Raw genomic sequence first — 18,032 nt, 5'->3', positions numbered from 1 at the left:
TAAAGGACTGATGTCTCAGCAGGATCTGGAAAAACTAATCCATGCGTTTATCTTTAGTCCAATTAATTACTGCAACGGCCTGCCTAAAAAGTTGATCAGACAGCTGCAGCTGATCCAGAACGCTACTGCCCGCGTCCTCACTAAGACTAAGAACGTAGAGAACTGCTGGAGCAGATAGCCTGACTAATTAACTGCTTAAGATCAGCTTTTTGTACTTGTTATTATGTTAAGACCACAATAGCAAAATCAGGATATTCTGCACCATAAGCATGTTTATTTATTTAGATTACTTGTAATCTACTTTTGTGTAATCTACTTTTTTCTAATCACTAGAGCTGTAGCAAACCAATATAGGCTTAGCTGCTTGAATAGTTTTTGCTTTTGTGTTCTAACTAAAAGTAATTTGATCTTGTTGTAGCATTTCTTTTTTGTACTAAATGTTTTTTTTGTAAATACTGGGAAGCGGTGGTGTTTTTACTCACAGTTAGCATAACATGTAAATCTCATACTGGCCCACTCTTAGCTCCAAATCCAAAATTCTTTGATCCGAATTAAACTGGATAACTTTCCACTGAACTTATTATAAATTATTTATTTATAACAGTTTCAAATGTCTGAAACTTTATTCTGTTTGCGAGTTACTGATAACACAAGAAAAGATACATTTTTAATGCTAATTTGCAATAAGTATAAAACTTGCCCCTGCAGACTGATCAACGCTAGATAGAGCGAAACATTTTACACGGAATACAGATTCTTTAAAACACAGTTTGGGAAACTTTTATTTCTATCTATTTATATCTAGAGAAATTGTTTGACAGGTTTTTAATGTTTTTTTTGTTTCTTTTGGTGAAGGGCTACCCGCAAGGAAAGCTTCCTAATCCCCCCGAGAAGGTCAGCTCCAGCTGCTCTCCGCTAACTGGAACCCCTAAATCCCAAAGTGGAACCCCACGGCCAGCCTCAGCCGGAGTGGGAGGTCCGTTGCCTCCGGCGGGGGCGCCGTCGTCGTCGTCTGGACATTCTGACAGCGAGTCCGGTCAGGCCAGACCTGGCGGAGCTCCCAGCAGCAACAACGGCGCCCCCCAAAGGACAGACGGAGGACTCAAAGCTGCGCCTGCAGGCTCAGATCCTGGCAGCAGAGACGCTACGGGGGCAATGGGTCTCCCGGGTGCAGCTCTGTCCCCATCTGGAAGTTCTAGCATCCTGTCTGCTCATCTCCAGAGCGATGCGGTCCAGAGGAGTGGCGGCGGGAACATAGACTGTCTTTCCAAAGAGCAGCTCGAACACAGAGAGCGCTCTTTACAGACTCTGAGAGACATAGAGAGACTTTTCCTGCGCACTGGAGACCCAGGGGGCTCAACCGGCGGTCCTAATAACCCACCCAATTTAAATAATAATACTGAGAGGAGTGGTACTGAGGACTCTGAGATTGGTACGAACACCCCTGGGAATTGTGGGAGTGGTGGCATGTTGCCTTCAGCTCCCCTGGGGGCGATGAAAAAGTATGAGGAGCCCCTCCAGTCCATGATTTCCCAAACGCAGTCCCTTGGCGGGCCCGTCCTCGACAACCCCCACATAGACTCTCACCACAACCACCCGCATCACCAGATGCCCTCACCTGGAGACCCAATGGGCCCCGTGATGGGCCTGGAGGGGCTCACGCGGGAGCAAATGGCCTGGAGGAAGCTTAAAGAAGAATACTACCAGGAAAAGAGGCGGCAGCAGGAGATTGAGCACCCGGGGCCCCCGCAGCACTTTAGAATGATTCCTGAGGTGGGCCCCATGATGATGAGAGGTCCCCCACCTCCCTACCACAGCAAGCTTGGAGACCAGCAATGGGGTCCTGGCAATATGATGCGAAGGGGCGTTGGTGGAAATGGGAAGGTCTTTGACCTGCACCAAGAGGGTCCGCGTGGCCCTCGCTTCCTCGGTCAGATCCAGAGGGGGCAGCCCGGAGGAGGGGGCTTCCCTGGCTCAATAGAGGGTCTGGGGCCTCAGCGGCCCATCCGTCCTGGGATGATATGGCTGGAAGACATGCCTAACAACATCGGCGGTGGTGGGGGGGGCTTTCATGGCTGTTACCCTGGCGGAGCTTCCCAACATTTCCAGGACGACTCCGAGCTCTTAACGCGCGAGGAAATGTTCCGGATCATGGAGAAACGACAGATGCAGGTCTCCAGGTTTGAAATGGACAGATTGGCGAAGCAGCAGCAGCACCAGGGAAACATGGGGCCCAGAATAATCGACGGTTTTGGGGGCCCGGACTTTCCCAACCTGGGAATGGGCCGAGGCCCGCCCTCCGGTCGGGTTGATCCCATGGACTTTCCTGGTTCAAGGGAGATGATGGGGTCTCCTGGAGAATGTCATCCCATGAGAGACTTGGTTGATTCCCCTTTAGGGAGCAACATGCCGATGGGCGTGAACCCACACATGAACCTTCAGCAGCAGCAGATGATGTTGTCACAGAGGCTCAGAGGGGGTCCTGCAGGTGGAGGCCCCCTAGGTGACATGTTTGGACCTGGAGAAATAAGTGCTTCACAAAGTGGAAGGAGTGGGAATAAGGGAATGATGCCAGGGCCCGATGGCCCCTACCAGTTTCCTGGCCAAGGCACCTTCTCTGGAGGTCAGGTGGACGGGCCTTTTCTTCAGCAGCCTGGCCCCGAGATGTTCGGACCTGACCAACCTGGACCCAATCAACTTGGAGCTACGTCGCGGCTCAGCCATATGCCTCAGACCGAAGGCCTTCGGGGAGCAGATCTCGGTCCCAGGAGCGGCCCTGAAATGTCGGTGATCGTTAACCCCCTTACCTCTCCATCAGTGCCTCCTCCTCACCAGCTCAAGTCCCCGTCCCTCAATCAAGAGCCATCTCCTCTTTTGCCTTCTCCGTCTGCACCGGGCCTGAGGTCACCCCTCCCCTCCGCCGGGCACCACCCCGGTTTTCCCCCGGCGTCCGGCGCAGGAACTCCCTGCTCCTCCTCTCTGAAATCCCCCCAGATAATGGGGTCTTCCAACCTCGGGTTGCACTCTCCATCCGCGTCTCCGCGGCAGCTCAAGTCTCCCGCCATGGCCGTGAGTTCTCCCGGGTGGACGTCGCCCAAAGCAGCTCTTCCAAGTCCAGGCGGTCCAACCAGTGGGAAGCCCATCGGCAACGGAGGAGGTAGCTCCACTGAAACAGGTAAGCGTTAAGTGCAAGAACAGAGATCTGAGCAGCTCCATCTGTAGCTGTAATAATAATAATATGTATCATTTTTTTACAATATTTGCAGGTCAGCCCCATCCCCCGAGAAGTTCCAGTTCAACGCCCCTCAGCCAGCCGGCTTCGATAAATGCCGCTCTGCCCTTCACTTCGTCCCCTGGTGCTCCGCCGTCTCAGAATCCTTTATCCCTCATTATGTCCCAGATGTCCAAGTACGCCGTTCCCAGTTCTACGCCCCTCTACCACGATGCAATCAAAACAATCGCCACCTCCGACGACGAGATGCTGCCAGATCGACCTCTGCTGTCCGGTGTCACTATTGGAGGTATGATGAAGCCATCAGAGGCAGAAAGCATGTTGGGTGGGCTAAGGGGGGGAAACAGGGCGTGTCCAGGACGTGTGAAGAAACTCCTGAACTAGGGCTGGGCGATGTGGCCTAAAAGTAAAATCTCTAATTAATCAAGTTTTTTTCTTCCTCCTTTTCGTTTCACAAACAGAAATTAAAGAGACTATTTTAAACACCTGCTTTTCTATCAAGCGTTTCGTCCCGGAGTTGACTTAGACCTAGACAAACTTTATTGTCATTTTTTATGAAGAGTGCATACAAAATGAAATTTTGTTGTCTACAGCTTACAACAATGTAATGAGATTGCAATTGGAATAAAATAACATTTCAATATAAAGTGCAGCAGTGATAAGAATGTAACAGTGCAGGAGGAAAAACTGTTTCTTTTTAAAAAAGTGGGCAGAAGAATGTTCCACCATGTTTATAGTGCAAAAAGTCCAATGTTTGCAGTGCAAGATAATAATGGTGCAAAAATGCAGTAATCGTTCAGTTGTGTGCTTTTACATTTAAATTGATTTATAAAAGTTCAGCTACGTTGGCGGTGCAAAATAATGATGTGAAATGGCCATAAAGTTGAGCTGAATTCAAAGTGCAACTAAATCCAAGCTGTGAAACATGCTTGTAAACACTGAAAATATTATATATATATATATATATATATATATATATATATATATATATATATATATATATATATATATATATATATATATATATATATATATATATATATATATATATATAACTAAATGTTTGCTGGTGGTATTACACACTGAGCTAAGAACAGGCTTCACTGCTGCTGTGTAACTTCAAACTAACTTTATAAAAGTAAATTAATAAATTAAAGTGCCTAGTCTCATGGTTTTTAAAAAAAAGTTTCCTCTTTACAATATCTTGACAATATATTTTCCTAAACATAAATTCAGCATTGCTGCTGTTAAAATAAAAACTAGATTCTCCAAAAATGTAATCTTTAATATATTTTAAATTGAAATTAATCGATTTATCGCCCAGCCCTATGAAGTGGAGCCACTATCAAAAGTGTCTTACCTGGGTTAAGGTGAAGGGGAACTGGACAGATGATTAGTGGAAGAGAGTCCCTCTTTTATGGTAAAAGGAAAATTTAGTTGAGAGACAGAGAGTCCAAGCTGCTTGAAGTCCACCGTGAACCTTCCCCAGTCAGCGGAGATTTGTGGAGACATCTGCTGATGTTGGCCCACTGTGTTTTCTACAGCCCACAGTTGTCTACCAGCAAATTTTAGAGCTCTTCATGTTTCTCTCTACTGACAACCTCTATGGAGACACTGATCTAATGTTCCAGCTGGACTTGATAGCTGCCCACGCTGTCAAAAGGACCAGAATCTGCTTTAGTCCCGCCCTCCCTGCAGGCAGCTCTGGCCCAAATCTGATCTTTTCACATCTGAGCCACCAAGGCTATGTTCCCTCTGAAGGTCCTAATGCTCAATTCAGATGTTTCTTGAAATTGGATTTTCTTTTCTTTTCAATTTCCAAGGGCGATCACATTACTTTTAAAATTCTGCCTCCAGTGTGAAATCAAAAACTGTAATATGTTTCAGCCATGATTTGAGATTTAATGTTGACTTTTCTCTGCAATAACCACAAGCAACAAAAATGGCCTGTTTGTACAGAAGAAATTTAACTGTATTAATCAGAATATTATTGAAGAGAATAGCTTGAGATGAACATCAGCTTAAATGCATGACATTTTTCTTTGTTGTCCTTTTAAATTAAAGCTTTCAGATTTAAAAAATAAATAAAAAAAAGCCTAGAAATGCCACACTTTTTAAGATTTTGAAGGATTTTTCTATTAAGAGGGTTAGGGTTAGAAACCATGCACCATCCTTTTGCTTTCAGTTTATAAATATCTGCTAATCTCTGGTTGGTCTAATGCAAAACCTCAATGTAAAAAATTCTGAAGACATTTTAAGAACATATACTTTTGCAAACTGCATATATTATGATACATAATAAAAACTAAACTAGCTTGTTGATTGTATTATTCATGTTTTCTCTTTTTTTTTTCTGTCTCTAGGAAACATGGGGAACGCCCAGATGTCACAGATACTTAATTGTCAACAAAATGACCCTCAAAGCCCAATGGGACTGGTCAGCCAAGGTCAGCAGCACCTTTCCCATGATGCCTCGGGGCCTGATCTGGGCATGCCAGCCATGAGTTCTGTCATTATGGGAGGAGGAGGAGGAGGAGGGGCCCCTGATGGGATGGGGCCCAGCGGTGCGTCGCCGTTATCGGCGGGTTTCCCCCGCATGCAGCCGCCGTCACACGGGCCCATGCACTCCCCGATCGGAGGCATGCCCCAGAACTTCCCTCAGTCTAACGACGACATTCTGCCGCATCAGCAGTTGCAGATGCTCAACAAAGGCCATCATCACCAACGCGCGCCTCACCCGTCTGACTCCTTCCCGCCTCTCCCTCTGGGCGACGGGCCGGACTTGAGCGAGGTGATACGACCCACTCACTCGGGAATCCCCGAGTTCGATCTGTCCCGCATCATTCCCTCCGACAAGCCCAGCAGCACTCTCCAGTACTTCCCCAAGAGCGAGCCGCACCAGAATCCGCACCACGGCCCCCGCTCCCAGCAGCACGCCCCACAGCAGCTCCTCAAGCAGCTGTCCTCCTCGGGCCCCCAGCACGGCGGCGGCCCCTCGTGCAACCCGCATCTAGCCAGCCTGCAGAGCATGGCCGAGCAGCAGCTGCCGCCTCACCCGTCCCACGGAGGAATCCGACAAAGCATCGGCGTTCCTCAGGGCGGGTCCAGGGCTATGATGTCTGGCATGTGTCCCCCCGGACACATGATGGGAAGGACAGGAATGATGCCGCAGCAGCAACAGCAAGCCATGATGGCCAATAATCTCCTGCACCATCCCTCGGGCCCATACCCCGGCATGATGCCGCCCCAGCCGCACAACCTGATGACGCAGCAGAACATCATGATGATGCAGGCTAAGCAGAGAAGCATGTCGATTCCAGGGGAGCCGTTCGGACACCAGGGACCCATGGTGGGGCCCCCCCACCCTCAGGCCGGCATGATGGGCCAGCAGCCTCTCAGGCAGCGGGGAATGTCTCTGGACAGTCCGATCGGCTACGGCTCCGGCGGCATGGCCAATATGCCTTTCTGACCCGGCTTCAGATTTACCCCCCCACCCCCAAAAAGTCCAGTTTTCGTTTACCGTCGTTCCCGTATGTGTTTTGAGTGATGATCTCCGCGTTTTGGGCTGAAGCCGATTTTAAGAAATGTAAAATTTAAAAGCACTGTAACACTGTTCAATAAATTTAAAGCCATTTTCTAAAAAAAGAAAAGGAAAAAAGAAATACTGTAAATTGTGTAAATTTCAACAAAATCTGTGTATTTGCTTGGTGACGGTTTCAAGAGGAGGAGTGCCTCAAATTTCTATTTGTTTTAATATCGTTGATTTGTTTTTTTCTCCAATTAGAGAAAAAACTGTTGTGGAAATAAATTATATATAAATATATAATATATACTTGCTGTATATAAGATGCAATTTGTGATTGTTTGCAGTTGTTCTGTCTGTGTTTTAATAGTAGTCTACAAATAGAATAATAATCTCTGGAGTTGATTTGGTTATTGTGTTTATTTCTTTAGGATGAGGACAGTTTTTTATGTAATATAAAAAAAAATCTTTATTCAGTTTTTGGCTACATTACAAGCAAAGGATACAATACATATCAGCTATTATCCATTTTATATAGCAGAAAAATAAATGCAAAGTTTGACATGCAGAAAGGAAAGATCAGTAATATTGCCATAGGGCTGGATAAAGCTGTAGCATTTTACCATCTTTACAAACAAATCAGTCGGACATGGAGTGCCAAAAAAAAGCTGTGAACTACTTATAACAATGTAACAGCAAATCATTTTGTCCCTTTTGCCATTTTGTACCTTAATAGCCAAGATTTATTTTACACAAATGGAGCAGTTTGCTTCAGGTTGATTCATGCCAACCTGGCGTGAGATTCCTACCTGAGGACATTTTGATTCCAGTAAAAATGTCCACAAACTTGTGGTTATAATCTCACTTCTCATAAGATTCAATTGGTCCAAAGAAATAATAAAGATACATTTTCAGAAAAGTATCCAAAATAAATGTTACTTTTAAGCATTGTTGAATATTTACATAATTCTTAAGAATATTTCACTAAAAAGGAAAAGTAAACAAATGCAATGCTCTGAGTACATGGGCACAAAATGGCCGCATCAAGGAGTTTGTGACCCAAAACTCACCAGAAGCTAAGATATGATGCTTAAATACTGAGCAACATTTTAAATCATGATCCAGTGATTTTACCTATTTTCAATGTTATTTACATTCTGACATGTTTAAACATTTAAATGCCTGTTTTTCACGTCCCCTGTCTGACAGTGTAGCACTAAGAATTGCTTTCTTAATGCCAAAGAGACCCCAACAGGTTTACTTTCACAAGTGGAGCCTTACTGCTTCAAAAATGCTTCATTTATGTAGTATAATTCAACCTCTTTAAATGGGGGGCCCCATAAGGATTCTGCCCTAACTGATTAGGGACCGTGTAGGCCAAGGTTCACAATATGTTTCTCGTATGGCGCCCGGTTTGGTTGACTAAATGCAACTCACTGCCAAGACCAGTTTGTTACATTATGCAGATCTTTATTGGGTCTCAAATGGGAACCATATGAGCCCCTTTTTTTTAAATCTGTTGTCCTACTAATCTAAATAAGCAATTTTATAGCCATGGCCAATTCCTTATGGGGCCCTTTTTTTAAAATCTGTTGTCCTACTAATCTAAATAAGCAATTTTATAACCATGGTGAATTCCTTATGGGGCCCTTTTTAAATTGGTTGTCATACTAATCTAAATAAGCAATTTTATAGCCATGGCCAAATCCTTATGGGGCCCTTTTTTAAAATCTGTTGTCCTACTAATCTAAATAAGCAATTTTATAACCATGGCAAATTCATTATGGGGCCCTTTTTTTAAATCTGTTGTTGTACTAATATAAATAAGCAATTTTATAGCCATGGCCAATTCCTTATGGGGCCCCTTTTTGTTTCCCACATTTTAATGTTGGTTGAGATTAAATCAGTAGCTGGTTAGTACATGACAGTGCTGTTCGACGTTCCGTCGGAAACGGACGCTCCTCTGTAATCTTGAGCTCTGATGAAACGAGAGCAAAAGCGGCCGCAGCCCAGACGGTACAGAAGGTGCAAGAGCTCGTTGCGAAACTGCACGCCGACAAACGCGTAAAGGAACGGGTTGAGGCAGCAGTGGGAGATGCCCAGACTCTCAGTCACGGCGTCCACCTGGTTGACGAGGGTCAGAGACCTGCAGGAGACCCCGATGACGTCAAACTCCATCAAGGTCTTCACCAGCAACGTGACGTTGTACGGCAGCCAGCAGACGCAAAACACAAGCGTGACAAGCAAAGCCAGCCGGACGGCTCCCTTCTTCGCTTGGCTTTTCTGACCTCTGAACAACGTGACGGCGAGTGTGGCGTAACAGTAGCACATGACGGCCAAGGAGAGGAAAAAGCTCACATTGTACACCAACCTGTTGGCAATCACCCAGTTGTGCGCATGGTTTCCAAAACGATAGTAGTGACAATCGACCAGCGAGTCGTTTGTGTACTTTGAAACGGACAGAAAGATGGCGTTGGGCAGTGACAAGAGCAAACTGATGAGCCAAATCAAGGCGCACATTAAGTTCACTTTTTTGGGACGTCGGCTTTGCAGGCTGGGGATCACGTGGACGATGGCCAAATACCGATCGAACCCAATGTAGGCCAGGAGGAAGCTTCCACACAGGAGGTTCAGATTTTGCAACACGCCATTGAGCATGCAGAAGAAGTCTCCGAATACCCAGCCGGTGATGCTCTCAACCAGGTAGAAGGGCAGCGTGAATATGAGCATGATGTCAGCCAGGGCCAGGTGCAGCAAGTAGATCTCCGTGATGCGCAGCCGATGGTGACGCTTTAGGAGGACGGCGACCATCAGGCCATTTCCTGCCAAACCCAGGAGGAAGATGAAGCCGTAGAGCACCGGGCGGGACGCCGCGTAAAACGTCTGCAGCCCCTCATCCTCCTCATCGCAGTTTTCTGAGGTGTAGTTATAGTCATAAAGTTCATAATCTGTCTCCTGTAAAATGAAGAACAAAGACTTTAATGACAGAGATACCATTTGCTTTAAACACAGTAGTTTTGTTTCAGAAGTGAAACGGGAATCATTACATAACCAATGAACCGTCTTGCACCCAGAAGTCTTCTCAGTCAAATCCGTTGTAGGAAATTGAATGTGCCAGATTGTTTCCACTTCCTCTTTACGGACCTCAAGAGATATTTTTGGAGCATATTTAGCAACACAACAAGCCAGAGTATTTAAAGAACTGCTTCATCTGTCACCTATTCTGGATTTAATTTACTTGGCCTCTAGTACTTATTTAATGTACCTTGGAGTCATCTTTATTCATTACTATCAGGAAGCCAACAAAATCCAGTTAAAAAGCCTTGGTTGATCCAGAAAACTGCAGCAAGAGTTTTGACGAGGATTAAAAGGAGAGGTCATATTACAATTTTTATCATCTCTTCTTTGGTTGGAAGAGTCCGAAATTATACCTGAAATTCTCTTTCTTACGTAAAGCCTTAAGTTATCCAGTTGCATCAGATTTTAGAGATATGATTCTTCTATATGTTCTGCTCTCAGGGTTATTGGAGATTCCCAAATGAAATATAAGCTATAGGCTCAGTCTGCTGGACGATGAACTGACCAGTTTTCTTTACTCTGCTACGTTCTCCTACTACTCTCCACTTAAGCAATATTGCTGCAAATAACCTTGGGTTCTCTTGCCATTTATTCTGTCCATATAAGGTACACCTGCCCAGGGGTCTCTTATGTTTAGCTGTGTTTCCTTCTTGGGAAGCACTATTGTTTCTCACCATAGTTCATATATTTGGTCCCGTCTGTGTTTGAAACTTTTCTTTCTCGTAGATAATCTTTTTGACAGAGCTCCAGCATCAAGTTTGTTTTCATTCTATATGTTGCGCCACTGGCTTACAGAGGTGGGAAGAGTAGCCAAAATTTGTACTCAAGTAAAAGTAGCACTACTTCAACATATTTTTTTACTCAAGTAATAGTAGTCAAGTAGTCAGCCAAGAAATTACACCAGTAAGAGTAAACAAGTATTCAGAATAAAGGGTACTCAAGTACTGAGTAATTAATCATAACAACTGACGATTTGTTATTTAAAAATTATGTAATTGAACAAACAAAAATATAATGTTATGTGCAAATTCTGGTATATTGTATTGAATTTCTTTATTAATGACAAAAATAAAAAATATACAAAGAATAACATAATTTCTCAAAATAACAAATCCAAGCAGAAGAAACTTTTCTAAATCATTTGTTTCAGCATTAAACTTGAAAGCAATACTTGCAGCAGTTAATGTAAACAGTACGTTAGAACAGTGCAAAGTACTTTCAATGGCAGTATCTACTGTTTACTGTATGTTTATTTGATGTTAATCTACTCCTAAAAGTACATTTTACTCAAAGCATTACTCAAGTAAATGTAACTGAGTAAATGTAACTAGTTACTCCCCACTTCTGCTGGCTTAAAGTATATTTGTTTAGCTGTGTTTCTCTCCTAGCTGAAGCCACCAACTCTGTTGAATTTTTGTTTAACAGCGTGTCTCTGTGCTCTAAAAAACGTGGCAGCTGGCATCTGCCAGAAGGTAAATGCAAAAATGTGTAAAGGAATATATATGCGTCTGATTATACCTAATATTATCACACTCATTTCCTCTTTCTGCTTCACAGATCCGATGGAGATGTTCAAAAAAATACTGAGCAACCTGCATACTAAACTTAATTATTTCCTATTGGAAAATAATTCTTCCTCTTGAAATGGATGCTTTTCTCCAACTTTTTCCACTGCTTTAGAAAATTAACCCAGCAGTTAGATGTGTAATGGAAAAGTTCTTCTCTCTCCAGTTGCTTAGTTAAATAACAGGAAACAAGCAGTCCACACATAATTTGACTAATTCACAGACTATGTTAGGATACGTCTCTGCTGTGCAAAAAAACTCAATTTTAGTCTCAGTTGGTTTTAACATTAAAATATGAAATCTGAAAAGCTGCCACTGAGTAAAAACTTTAATTCTCTTATACTACATTGGCTTACTTCAAAATTTGTAGCTGCTAGAAATAGATGAAAGTAGTTAAAGACAACTTAAATGTATGTTAGATCACATTAAGACCTAATTTTCTTGTGTGTTTAATGCTTTTCCCTTTAGAACTGTAAAAAGTTTCAGTCTAACAAACAAATCTGAAAATCTGGACACAAAACTTTAAAATGGCGTGCCTCTTATATTACAAAAGCAGGTTAAAAAAAAGCACCCCACAAAAGTGTCATTAAAGACCATCAAAGGAGTTGCATCTTTTTTTTTTTTTCCAAGTCTTACCGTAGGTCCAACATAGGTCTTTGTCAAAGCCATGACGGAGATATTTTAGGTGCCGGATGACCGTTTAACACTTCTGCAGCAAAATGTGTACTTCCTCTTATGGTTTTCTTTCAATTTGCCTTTAAGCTTTTCTGCTGGGTGGAGATACGGGGCACATCTGAAGGGAATGACAGCTAAAAATGAGAAAAGGCATTGAGAGCAAGGCTTTTGCAACAGTCATACAAGAGCAATGATGCAAATACATGCACATCCACTTCACAGCTTTGCAACCACAGCGCTAGTCAGATCCAGGGGCTGTGCCAGCTAACCCTAACACCAACCCTAACCCTTGGGTGCCCTGAGCACAAATGCTTTGTGGTGCCCCGCACGTTTAAATGAACAATGTTACAGTATTCGTCACTGCATTTCTTTTTATTCCCAAAATAACTTCTCAATATCAACGTTTTGACTTTAACTATGCTGTTCACAGGCGTCTGTCCTTAATTCCCTTTAAACGGCGTTAAAAGGGAATTGCGTTAACGCGCATTTACGTGTTTACTTTGACAGCAGTAGTTGCAAGATTTTTTCAACGTTCAAGTTACCGAGCCGTTTTCCATTCATTAGTGATGGGTCGATGAGGCGTCATGAAGCGTTTCGACACGTTGCCAAACTGTATTGATACTGTGTCACTGAATACTGACACCTGCTGGACCTTAAAAATCCCTACAGGCAACCTGGTTGACAGAGCTAACTGACACTGATTTGATGACCAAGTATAGACAATACAATTTAAATCAATCTATGTTGCATTGTATTATTTTATATTTTCATTTGAAGTAAACATATTTGATTTTTTTTAGATACAGTCAATAAATAATGTGAAGGAGGATGCTTGTGGACTGGCTTTTTTATTTTTTACAAATGGTTGATCGGGCGCTGTGTTTAGTTACCTGACTGATATCATCTGTTCTGAAATCGGACATGCTGAGTACGACAAAGGGAGGAAGAACTACTCAGAGTAGCAGCTTTCTACAAAGTGTAGATCAGCCGTTTTTTCTGAAACAACGCTCAGAACAAAGACGCACAGCGCAACCCGCCCAACCATAAAGGCGTCTGCCAAACCCATCCATCAGTGGTGCGCTCCGATCAGCACCTTGCGCTCACAGAGCGAGACTGTGGTACACCACCAGTATTGCAAAATGGTTAAAAATGAACCATCATTAACCATTATTATTTATTTTGTTTACAGTTCAGCTTGGATTTTCTTTACTGCGCAGCATAGCTCTGCTGTGCGCGCTGCTGTGCGCGAATGCACACGCGTGCAGCTTAGAGGGAACAGAAACAGTTTGGCACGTCAGTCAGTTCAAAACAGGTGCTGTATTGGTCACGTGACCGAAACAGTTCCTGTATCGGTCACGTGACCGAAACAGTTCCTGTATCGGTCACGTGACTTTTCCGTAGCAATACACACATCGACACGGGTTTCGCTCTATGAGACTGACACATGCGCCGACGCATCGGTGTTGCCGGACCCATCCCTACCATTCATCAACTCGTGACTTTGTTTTAGCCCCTTCTCTCCATTCAGGACGTGCACAGGTCCAAAGTAAAAACAAAAAGAACGGCTAGCATCTCTGCAGATGCCACACATCCTGCGCACAAACGGTTTAGACATTTCCCCTAAAGTCGGCGCTACAGATCGCTTATTGCTAATACCAGCCGCCACAAAGCGAGTGGCTCCTTCCAAATACCTCTAATCATAGCTCCTAGCTCCTAGCTCCTGTTCCTTGACCTTACATGGGGTCAACAGTAAGAAGACTATCATGTACTATTGTGGAAAGGAGCTTTGGACTGCTGTGCCAATTTCCGACAACCTTTAACTTTGACGTCATTATCTGAAGGAAATATGCATATGGATGATTCTAGTCAAATCCAGGTGTACAGCCTTCCGAAAAATGTCTCCGGACATTTTCGTTAATTTCCATGAGGTGGGCTGTGCTTATACGTCATATCAGGCAAAGGATTGTGGGATTTCTGATAGCCTCTTAGCGATGGTGAGGGACATCCTGAGGTTCCTGGGCTAAATTAGCTGCAAGAGGAAGCATACAAGCTCCTTTTCCCACCTCCTTCCTTACTGACTGCAGTATTCAGACTTATACTTATGAAGGTGACATCTGACACATTTCCATTTTGGCTAAAGAGTCCTTACCCAATAGACGTATTCGGATGGAGCCGGTTTCTTCCTCCAGGCCTTGGGGGACGTGTGCACTCATGTTCAGAAGAAAAATATTTCTATCTACCTTTTTTTCTATAAATTGTACTTAAAATGGGAACGATTGTATGAAGATACTTGGGGATTAAAACGGGTTCTGATTCAGAATATTCTTTGGTGTCCTGCTTAGCAAGGTGGACCCTGGGTAAAATAAATCCCACCAGCGACAGAAAGCTTGAATGCAGACCACTCCTAGTGATGTTAGGCACGCAAAATCTTTTACAACCCTCGCATTTGTAAAACTAAAGAGGTCAGGCGCAGATGTCTTGCCCTGGTTTGTCCATCGGCTGTTTTGGTCACAGGTTGCTTTGGAAGAAGGAACTCGTTTACACATCTTCGAGGTTTCCATAAAACATTCGAGTGAATGCAAATGCACGCCACCCTTCTCAGACTTTTTTTCCCAAAAATCTTTGGACTTCCATAAAAGCTGAACTCTCCTTTTGAAAAGAATCAAGAATCTGTATTGTCATTATGTCTACCATAATGACATTGTCGATGAGACAGATGCTCAGAATGCACACAGATTACACCTAACAAGCAGATGCAACAAGGCATCAATTTTCCAAACTTTTTTTTCCTCCTTCTTAAATCAACTGATTCCACTGACCAACAACACTTCCTGACAAGCTCAAAGCATGCAAATGGTCCTTAGCATCTAATAAGACTCATTTCAGAGTCAAAAAGTCTAATAGCAGTACTTTTACAGATGATTTAGCTCACTGGGCAGTTGTATGATCCACTGATGCACACATTAAAATACCGCGCAATAAATTTACCTTTTCAAGGAGGAGGTGGTGAAGCGTGAGGACAGTATAAAGTTGTTCAGTCCTCCTGAACCTCCTGTGGTCCACCCTGACCTCCTTGGTATTGTTGATGTTCAGGATGAGGTTGTTCCTGGAGCACGGCTGTGTCAGACTGTGGACCTCGTCTCTGTTGTGAGTCTATTGCTAATTGGATATGAGAGCCACCACAGAGGCCCCTGGTTAGGACTTTTTGGCAGTGCTTAGGGAATATTTGCTTTTTTTATCAGTTCATTTAAGAAGGAGGAGTTAGCATGTAAAAAGAAAAAAGAAAAAAATCTAAAGTTTCATGAGAGGTTAGAAGGAGAAATATACTTGAGTTGTCGTCCTTGCAAATACATTTAAAAGAAGATGTGAAGCTGCTGCTAGGGTGTGTTTTTCAGTGTAACTTCATTAGTTTGGCGTCTCACCATCTGCAGCGAGAAAATACAGCATCAGATGAAGTTCAACCACCTGAGGCCTTAAAAACACGGAGTCTGCTAGTCTGACTTTGATCATTTATGCAGAGAGCCTTCCTGTCATCTGCTTGCTACCAATGGAGCCTACTTTCACTTCACATAATACACGCCCACTCTCTTTCTTTCTTTCTTTCTTTCTTTCTTTCTTTCTTTCTTTCTTTCTTTCTTTCTTTCTTTCTCAGAGAAATTATGTTGTTGTTTTCACAGTAACACACTGAAAGAGTCTTCATCTAATCGTACCGTAGTTGGACTGGTTGGAGAAACATGCAAAATAATTTACTTGCCAATTATATATATATATATATATATATATATATATATATATATATATATATATATATATATATATATATATATATATATGTATAAAGATAGTTTTTTGCCCCTCCTGTATCCTGTCGATTCAAGCAGAAGAATAGGCCACGTCTGGTTTGCAATAGGATCCAATTGCGGACAGAGACCTTGCAGAGTTGATGGAGTGAGAATATTTAATGATAAAGGGTGGCAAAACACACAGAAGAACCTGTATCAAATGTTCGCCTATATCCCTCCGGATAAACTAAATAGGGCGAGGTTCTTGGGTGTGGAGACCAGCGACTGGTCGGACTCGCTTAAAGAAGAAAGGAGGTTGTTGCTCTCACGTTACCTAATGCTTTAGCTGTGGGAATAAAATAGTGAAGAACTTGCCTCTATGTCGGGCAACATTGCATCTTCCAGGACTGCTGCTACTAAGAAAGTCCGACGGTCCAACCTGCCAATTTCTTGCAGTGACTTGTCATCCTCACTGTGGATCCCGAACTTCTGAGCCTAACAAGAAACGTGGAGGAAAACAATCCAGGCAAATGGATCCCGGCGAATGTCGCAAGTCCTGTGGGACTCCTGTGGGAGGGAACTTTTTTTTTTTATGAAGTCATTTACAAATTGTAAAGGCATGGCAGGCGAAATAAGCATCACAACAGTGCACATAAGGTTAAATCAAAGTATTTATATGAATGGTTTGTTTAAATGAGAACATTCATATAAATATGAAATATAAATATGTGTGACTTTCTTAGAAGAATGTACATTGTGGAGTTTTGGTTTTACAATAATAATAAAAAAAGGCTTTTCTTTCAAGATGATCTCTTTAGACCCTTTGCATTGAGTGTTAATAGCTTAAGGTTATTTATCAAGGGCCTAAAAGTAAATTAGATGAAAAAAATAAGGAATTAATGTGCTATTGCTGGAGGAATAACAGTTTTAGCAGTTACAAGTGAACGAACTAAGTAACAAGGAACTGATTTATTAAAAGCTGAAACAAGTAGGGAAGAAGGAGGAAATGAAAACTACACAGCCTTGAGGCACGTCCTATTAAAGCTCTGTGTGGGTATCGTTTATACAGTGAATGGCCGAGAACCAGCGCATGGCTACTGTAGAGCCGCATTGAATATTTCAGTCAATTATAAGCAGAATAATTGACAAATTTGTTATTGTATGACCATCGTGACATGGCTTCTGCTTCTGCAGTTTACCACCTTAGCCAATCCTGATATTGAGCTTTAGTTGTTCTCTTGGCTATCCTCTCTGGTGAAATCTTGGGCAGGTTTTGATTTTTGCCTACAGGAGAGTCTTTTGCTGATTTCCATAACGCGTCTCGGTGACTTCTTTGTAAAAACTGCACAATGACCTGACGGCTTCGTTCAATTTCTATACTCCAGATGTGGTGGATTGAGTCGGACACGTCTTCTATTTCATGCTCTGGAAAGCTTTTAAGAAGAAACACGTCTTTTTTTTTCTTAGATCTACATCTTTCCATTTGAAGCACTTGTTCCTTTAGCTCAGTGTTTTCTTTCTTTAGTTCTGAAAGTTCTTTTTCCAGGATCTCTATTTTTGATTTGAGTGCAGAGATTTCAACTGAGCTCATCTCCAGGCACTGAATCATGCCAACAAAGACTCCAGGGTTATCTTTGGGTCATCTGCCAAAGTCTGCTACATCCGTGTCCCGCTTCATAATGGTTATAAGATGATCAGAATGTAAAAGACCTCGTTCTCGTGTTTCCCCGGGTTTTTTTTTTTTAGTATCACTGTCACGTCTCTTGGGGTCCATCTAGAACAGGAAGTCAAGTCATGCATGTCTAAATCTGTGTGGTTGGAGCCTGATGGGAGATTTTAGCATTGAATCATATGTTGGCTTTCTTGATCCCTGATAAATTGCAAGAATTCAAACCCGAGGATTAATTTATTGCGTGAAATTGGGAAAAATCAACTAGAACACCTCCTGAAGTCAGAGTTGCTTCTCGAAGATGTCTGGTTGATCTATGAAAGACGCCCTGATTTCGTTGGGTAAAAGAATATGAAAAACAAGAAACAGTCTTGTGCAACTTTTTAATTCAATACTGACTTTTTACATGGAGATCCTTGTCTGTGTAAAATGTTTTTGTATGTCTGTGTTTGTGCTGCTTCACTGTGCCCTCCCGTCTGGAGTCCCGCTACCTGCTATCCCTGTCCCT

General features: G+C 42.9%; 2 protein-coding genes across 4 annotated transcripts in view; one reads left to right on the top strand and one right to left on the bottom strand.

The window, feature by feature from the left end:
- The window catches only part of bcl9l (bcl9 like), a 42,328-nt gene extending 35,168 nt beyond the window's left edge, over window positions 1-7,160 (top strand). For both annotated transcript variants that reach the window (XM_036149510.1, XM_012868293.3), the window contains exons 7-9: window positions 856-3,175; window positions 3,267-3,521; window positions 5,596-7,160. In XM_036149510.1, coding sequence (XP_036005403.1) covers window positions 856-3,175; window positions 3,267-3,521; window positions 5,596-6,701 — 3,681 coding nt within the window. In that variant the 3' untranslated portion in view covers window positions 6,702-7,160. The remainder of the gene's footprint in view (window positions 1-855; window positions 3,176-3,266; window positions 3,522-5,595) is intronic.
- A 54-nt stretch (window positions 7,161-7,214) lies between these two features.
- LOC105930188 (C-X-C chemokine receptor type 5) lies at window positions 7,215-15,704 on the bottom strand. Of its 2 annotated transcripts, XM_021319393.2 has the most exons (3): window positions 15,062-15,704; window positions 12,035-12,207; window positions 7,215-9,710 (listed from the first exon to the last, which is right to left on the bottom strand). In XM_021319393.2, the coding sequence occupies exons 2-3, from the start codon at window positions 12,065-12,067 to the stop codon at window positions 8,670-8,672; spliced, it is 1,074 nt and encodes a 357-aa protein (XP_021175068.2). In that variant the 5' UTR covers window positions 12,068-12,207; window positions 15,062-15,704; the 3' UTR covers window positions 7,215-8,669. The 2 variants fall into 2 exon arrangements, with proteins under 2 accessions (XP_021175068.2, XP_036005404.1); XM_036149511.1 differs by lacking the exon at window positions 15,062-15,704 and having other exon boundaries at window positions 12,035-12,671.
- Window positions 15,705-18,032: the final 2,328 nt, after the last annotated feature.

The sequence above is a fragment of the Fundulus heteroclitus genome, chromosome 18, assembly GCF_011125445.2.
Source record: "Fundulus heteroclitus isolate FHET01 chromosome 18, MU-UCD_Fhet_4.1, whole genome shotgun sequence".
NCBI classification, from domain to species: Eukaryota; Metazoa; Chordata; class Actinopteri; order Cyprinodontiformes; family Fundulidae; genus Fundulus; species Fundulus heteroclitus.
Note: the sequence above shows the minus strand (reverse complement) of the source record. Positions and strands in the feature narration are given on the sequence as shown.

Bases quoted from the DNA above. Each gene is read 5' to 3' on its own strand.
- LOC105930188 (XM_021319393.2), bottom strand. From the start codon at position 12,067: ATGGCTTTGACAAAGACCTATGTTGGACCTACG. The intron at 9,711-12,034 runs GTAAGACTTGGA...TTCATTTTACAG, and splicing joins AGACCTATGTTGGACCTACG to GAGACAGATTATGAACTTTA.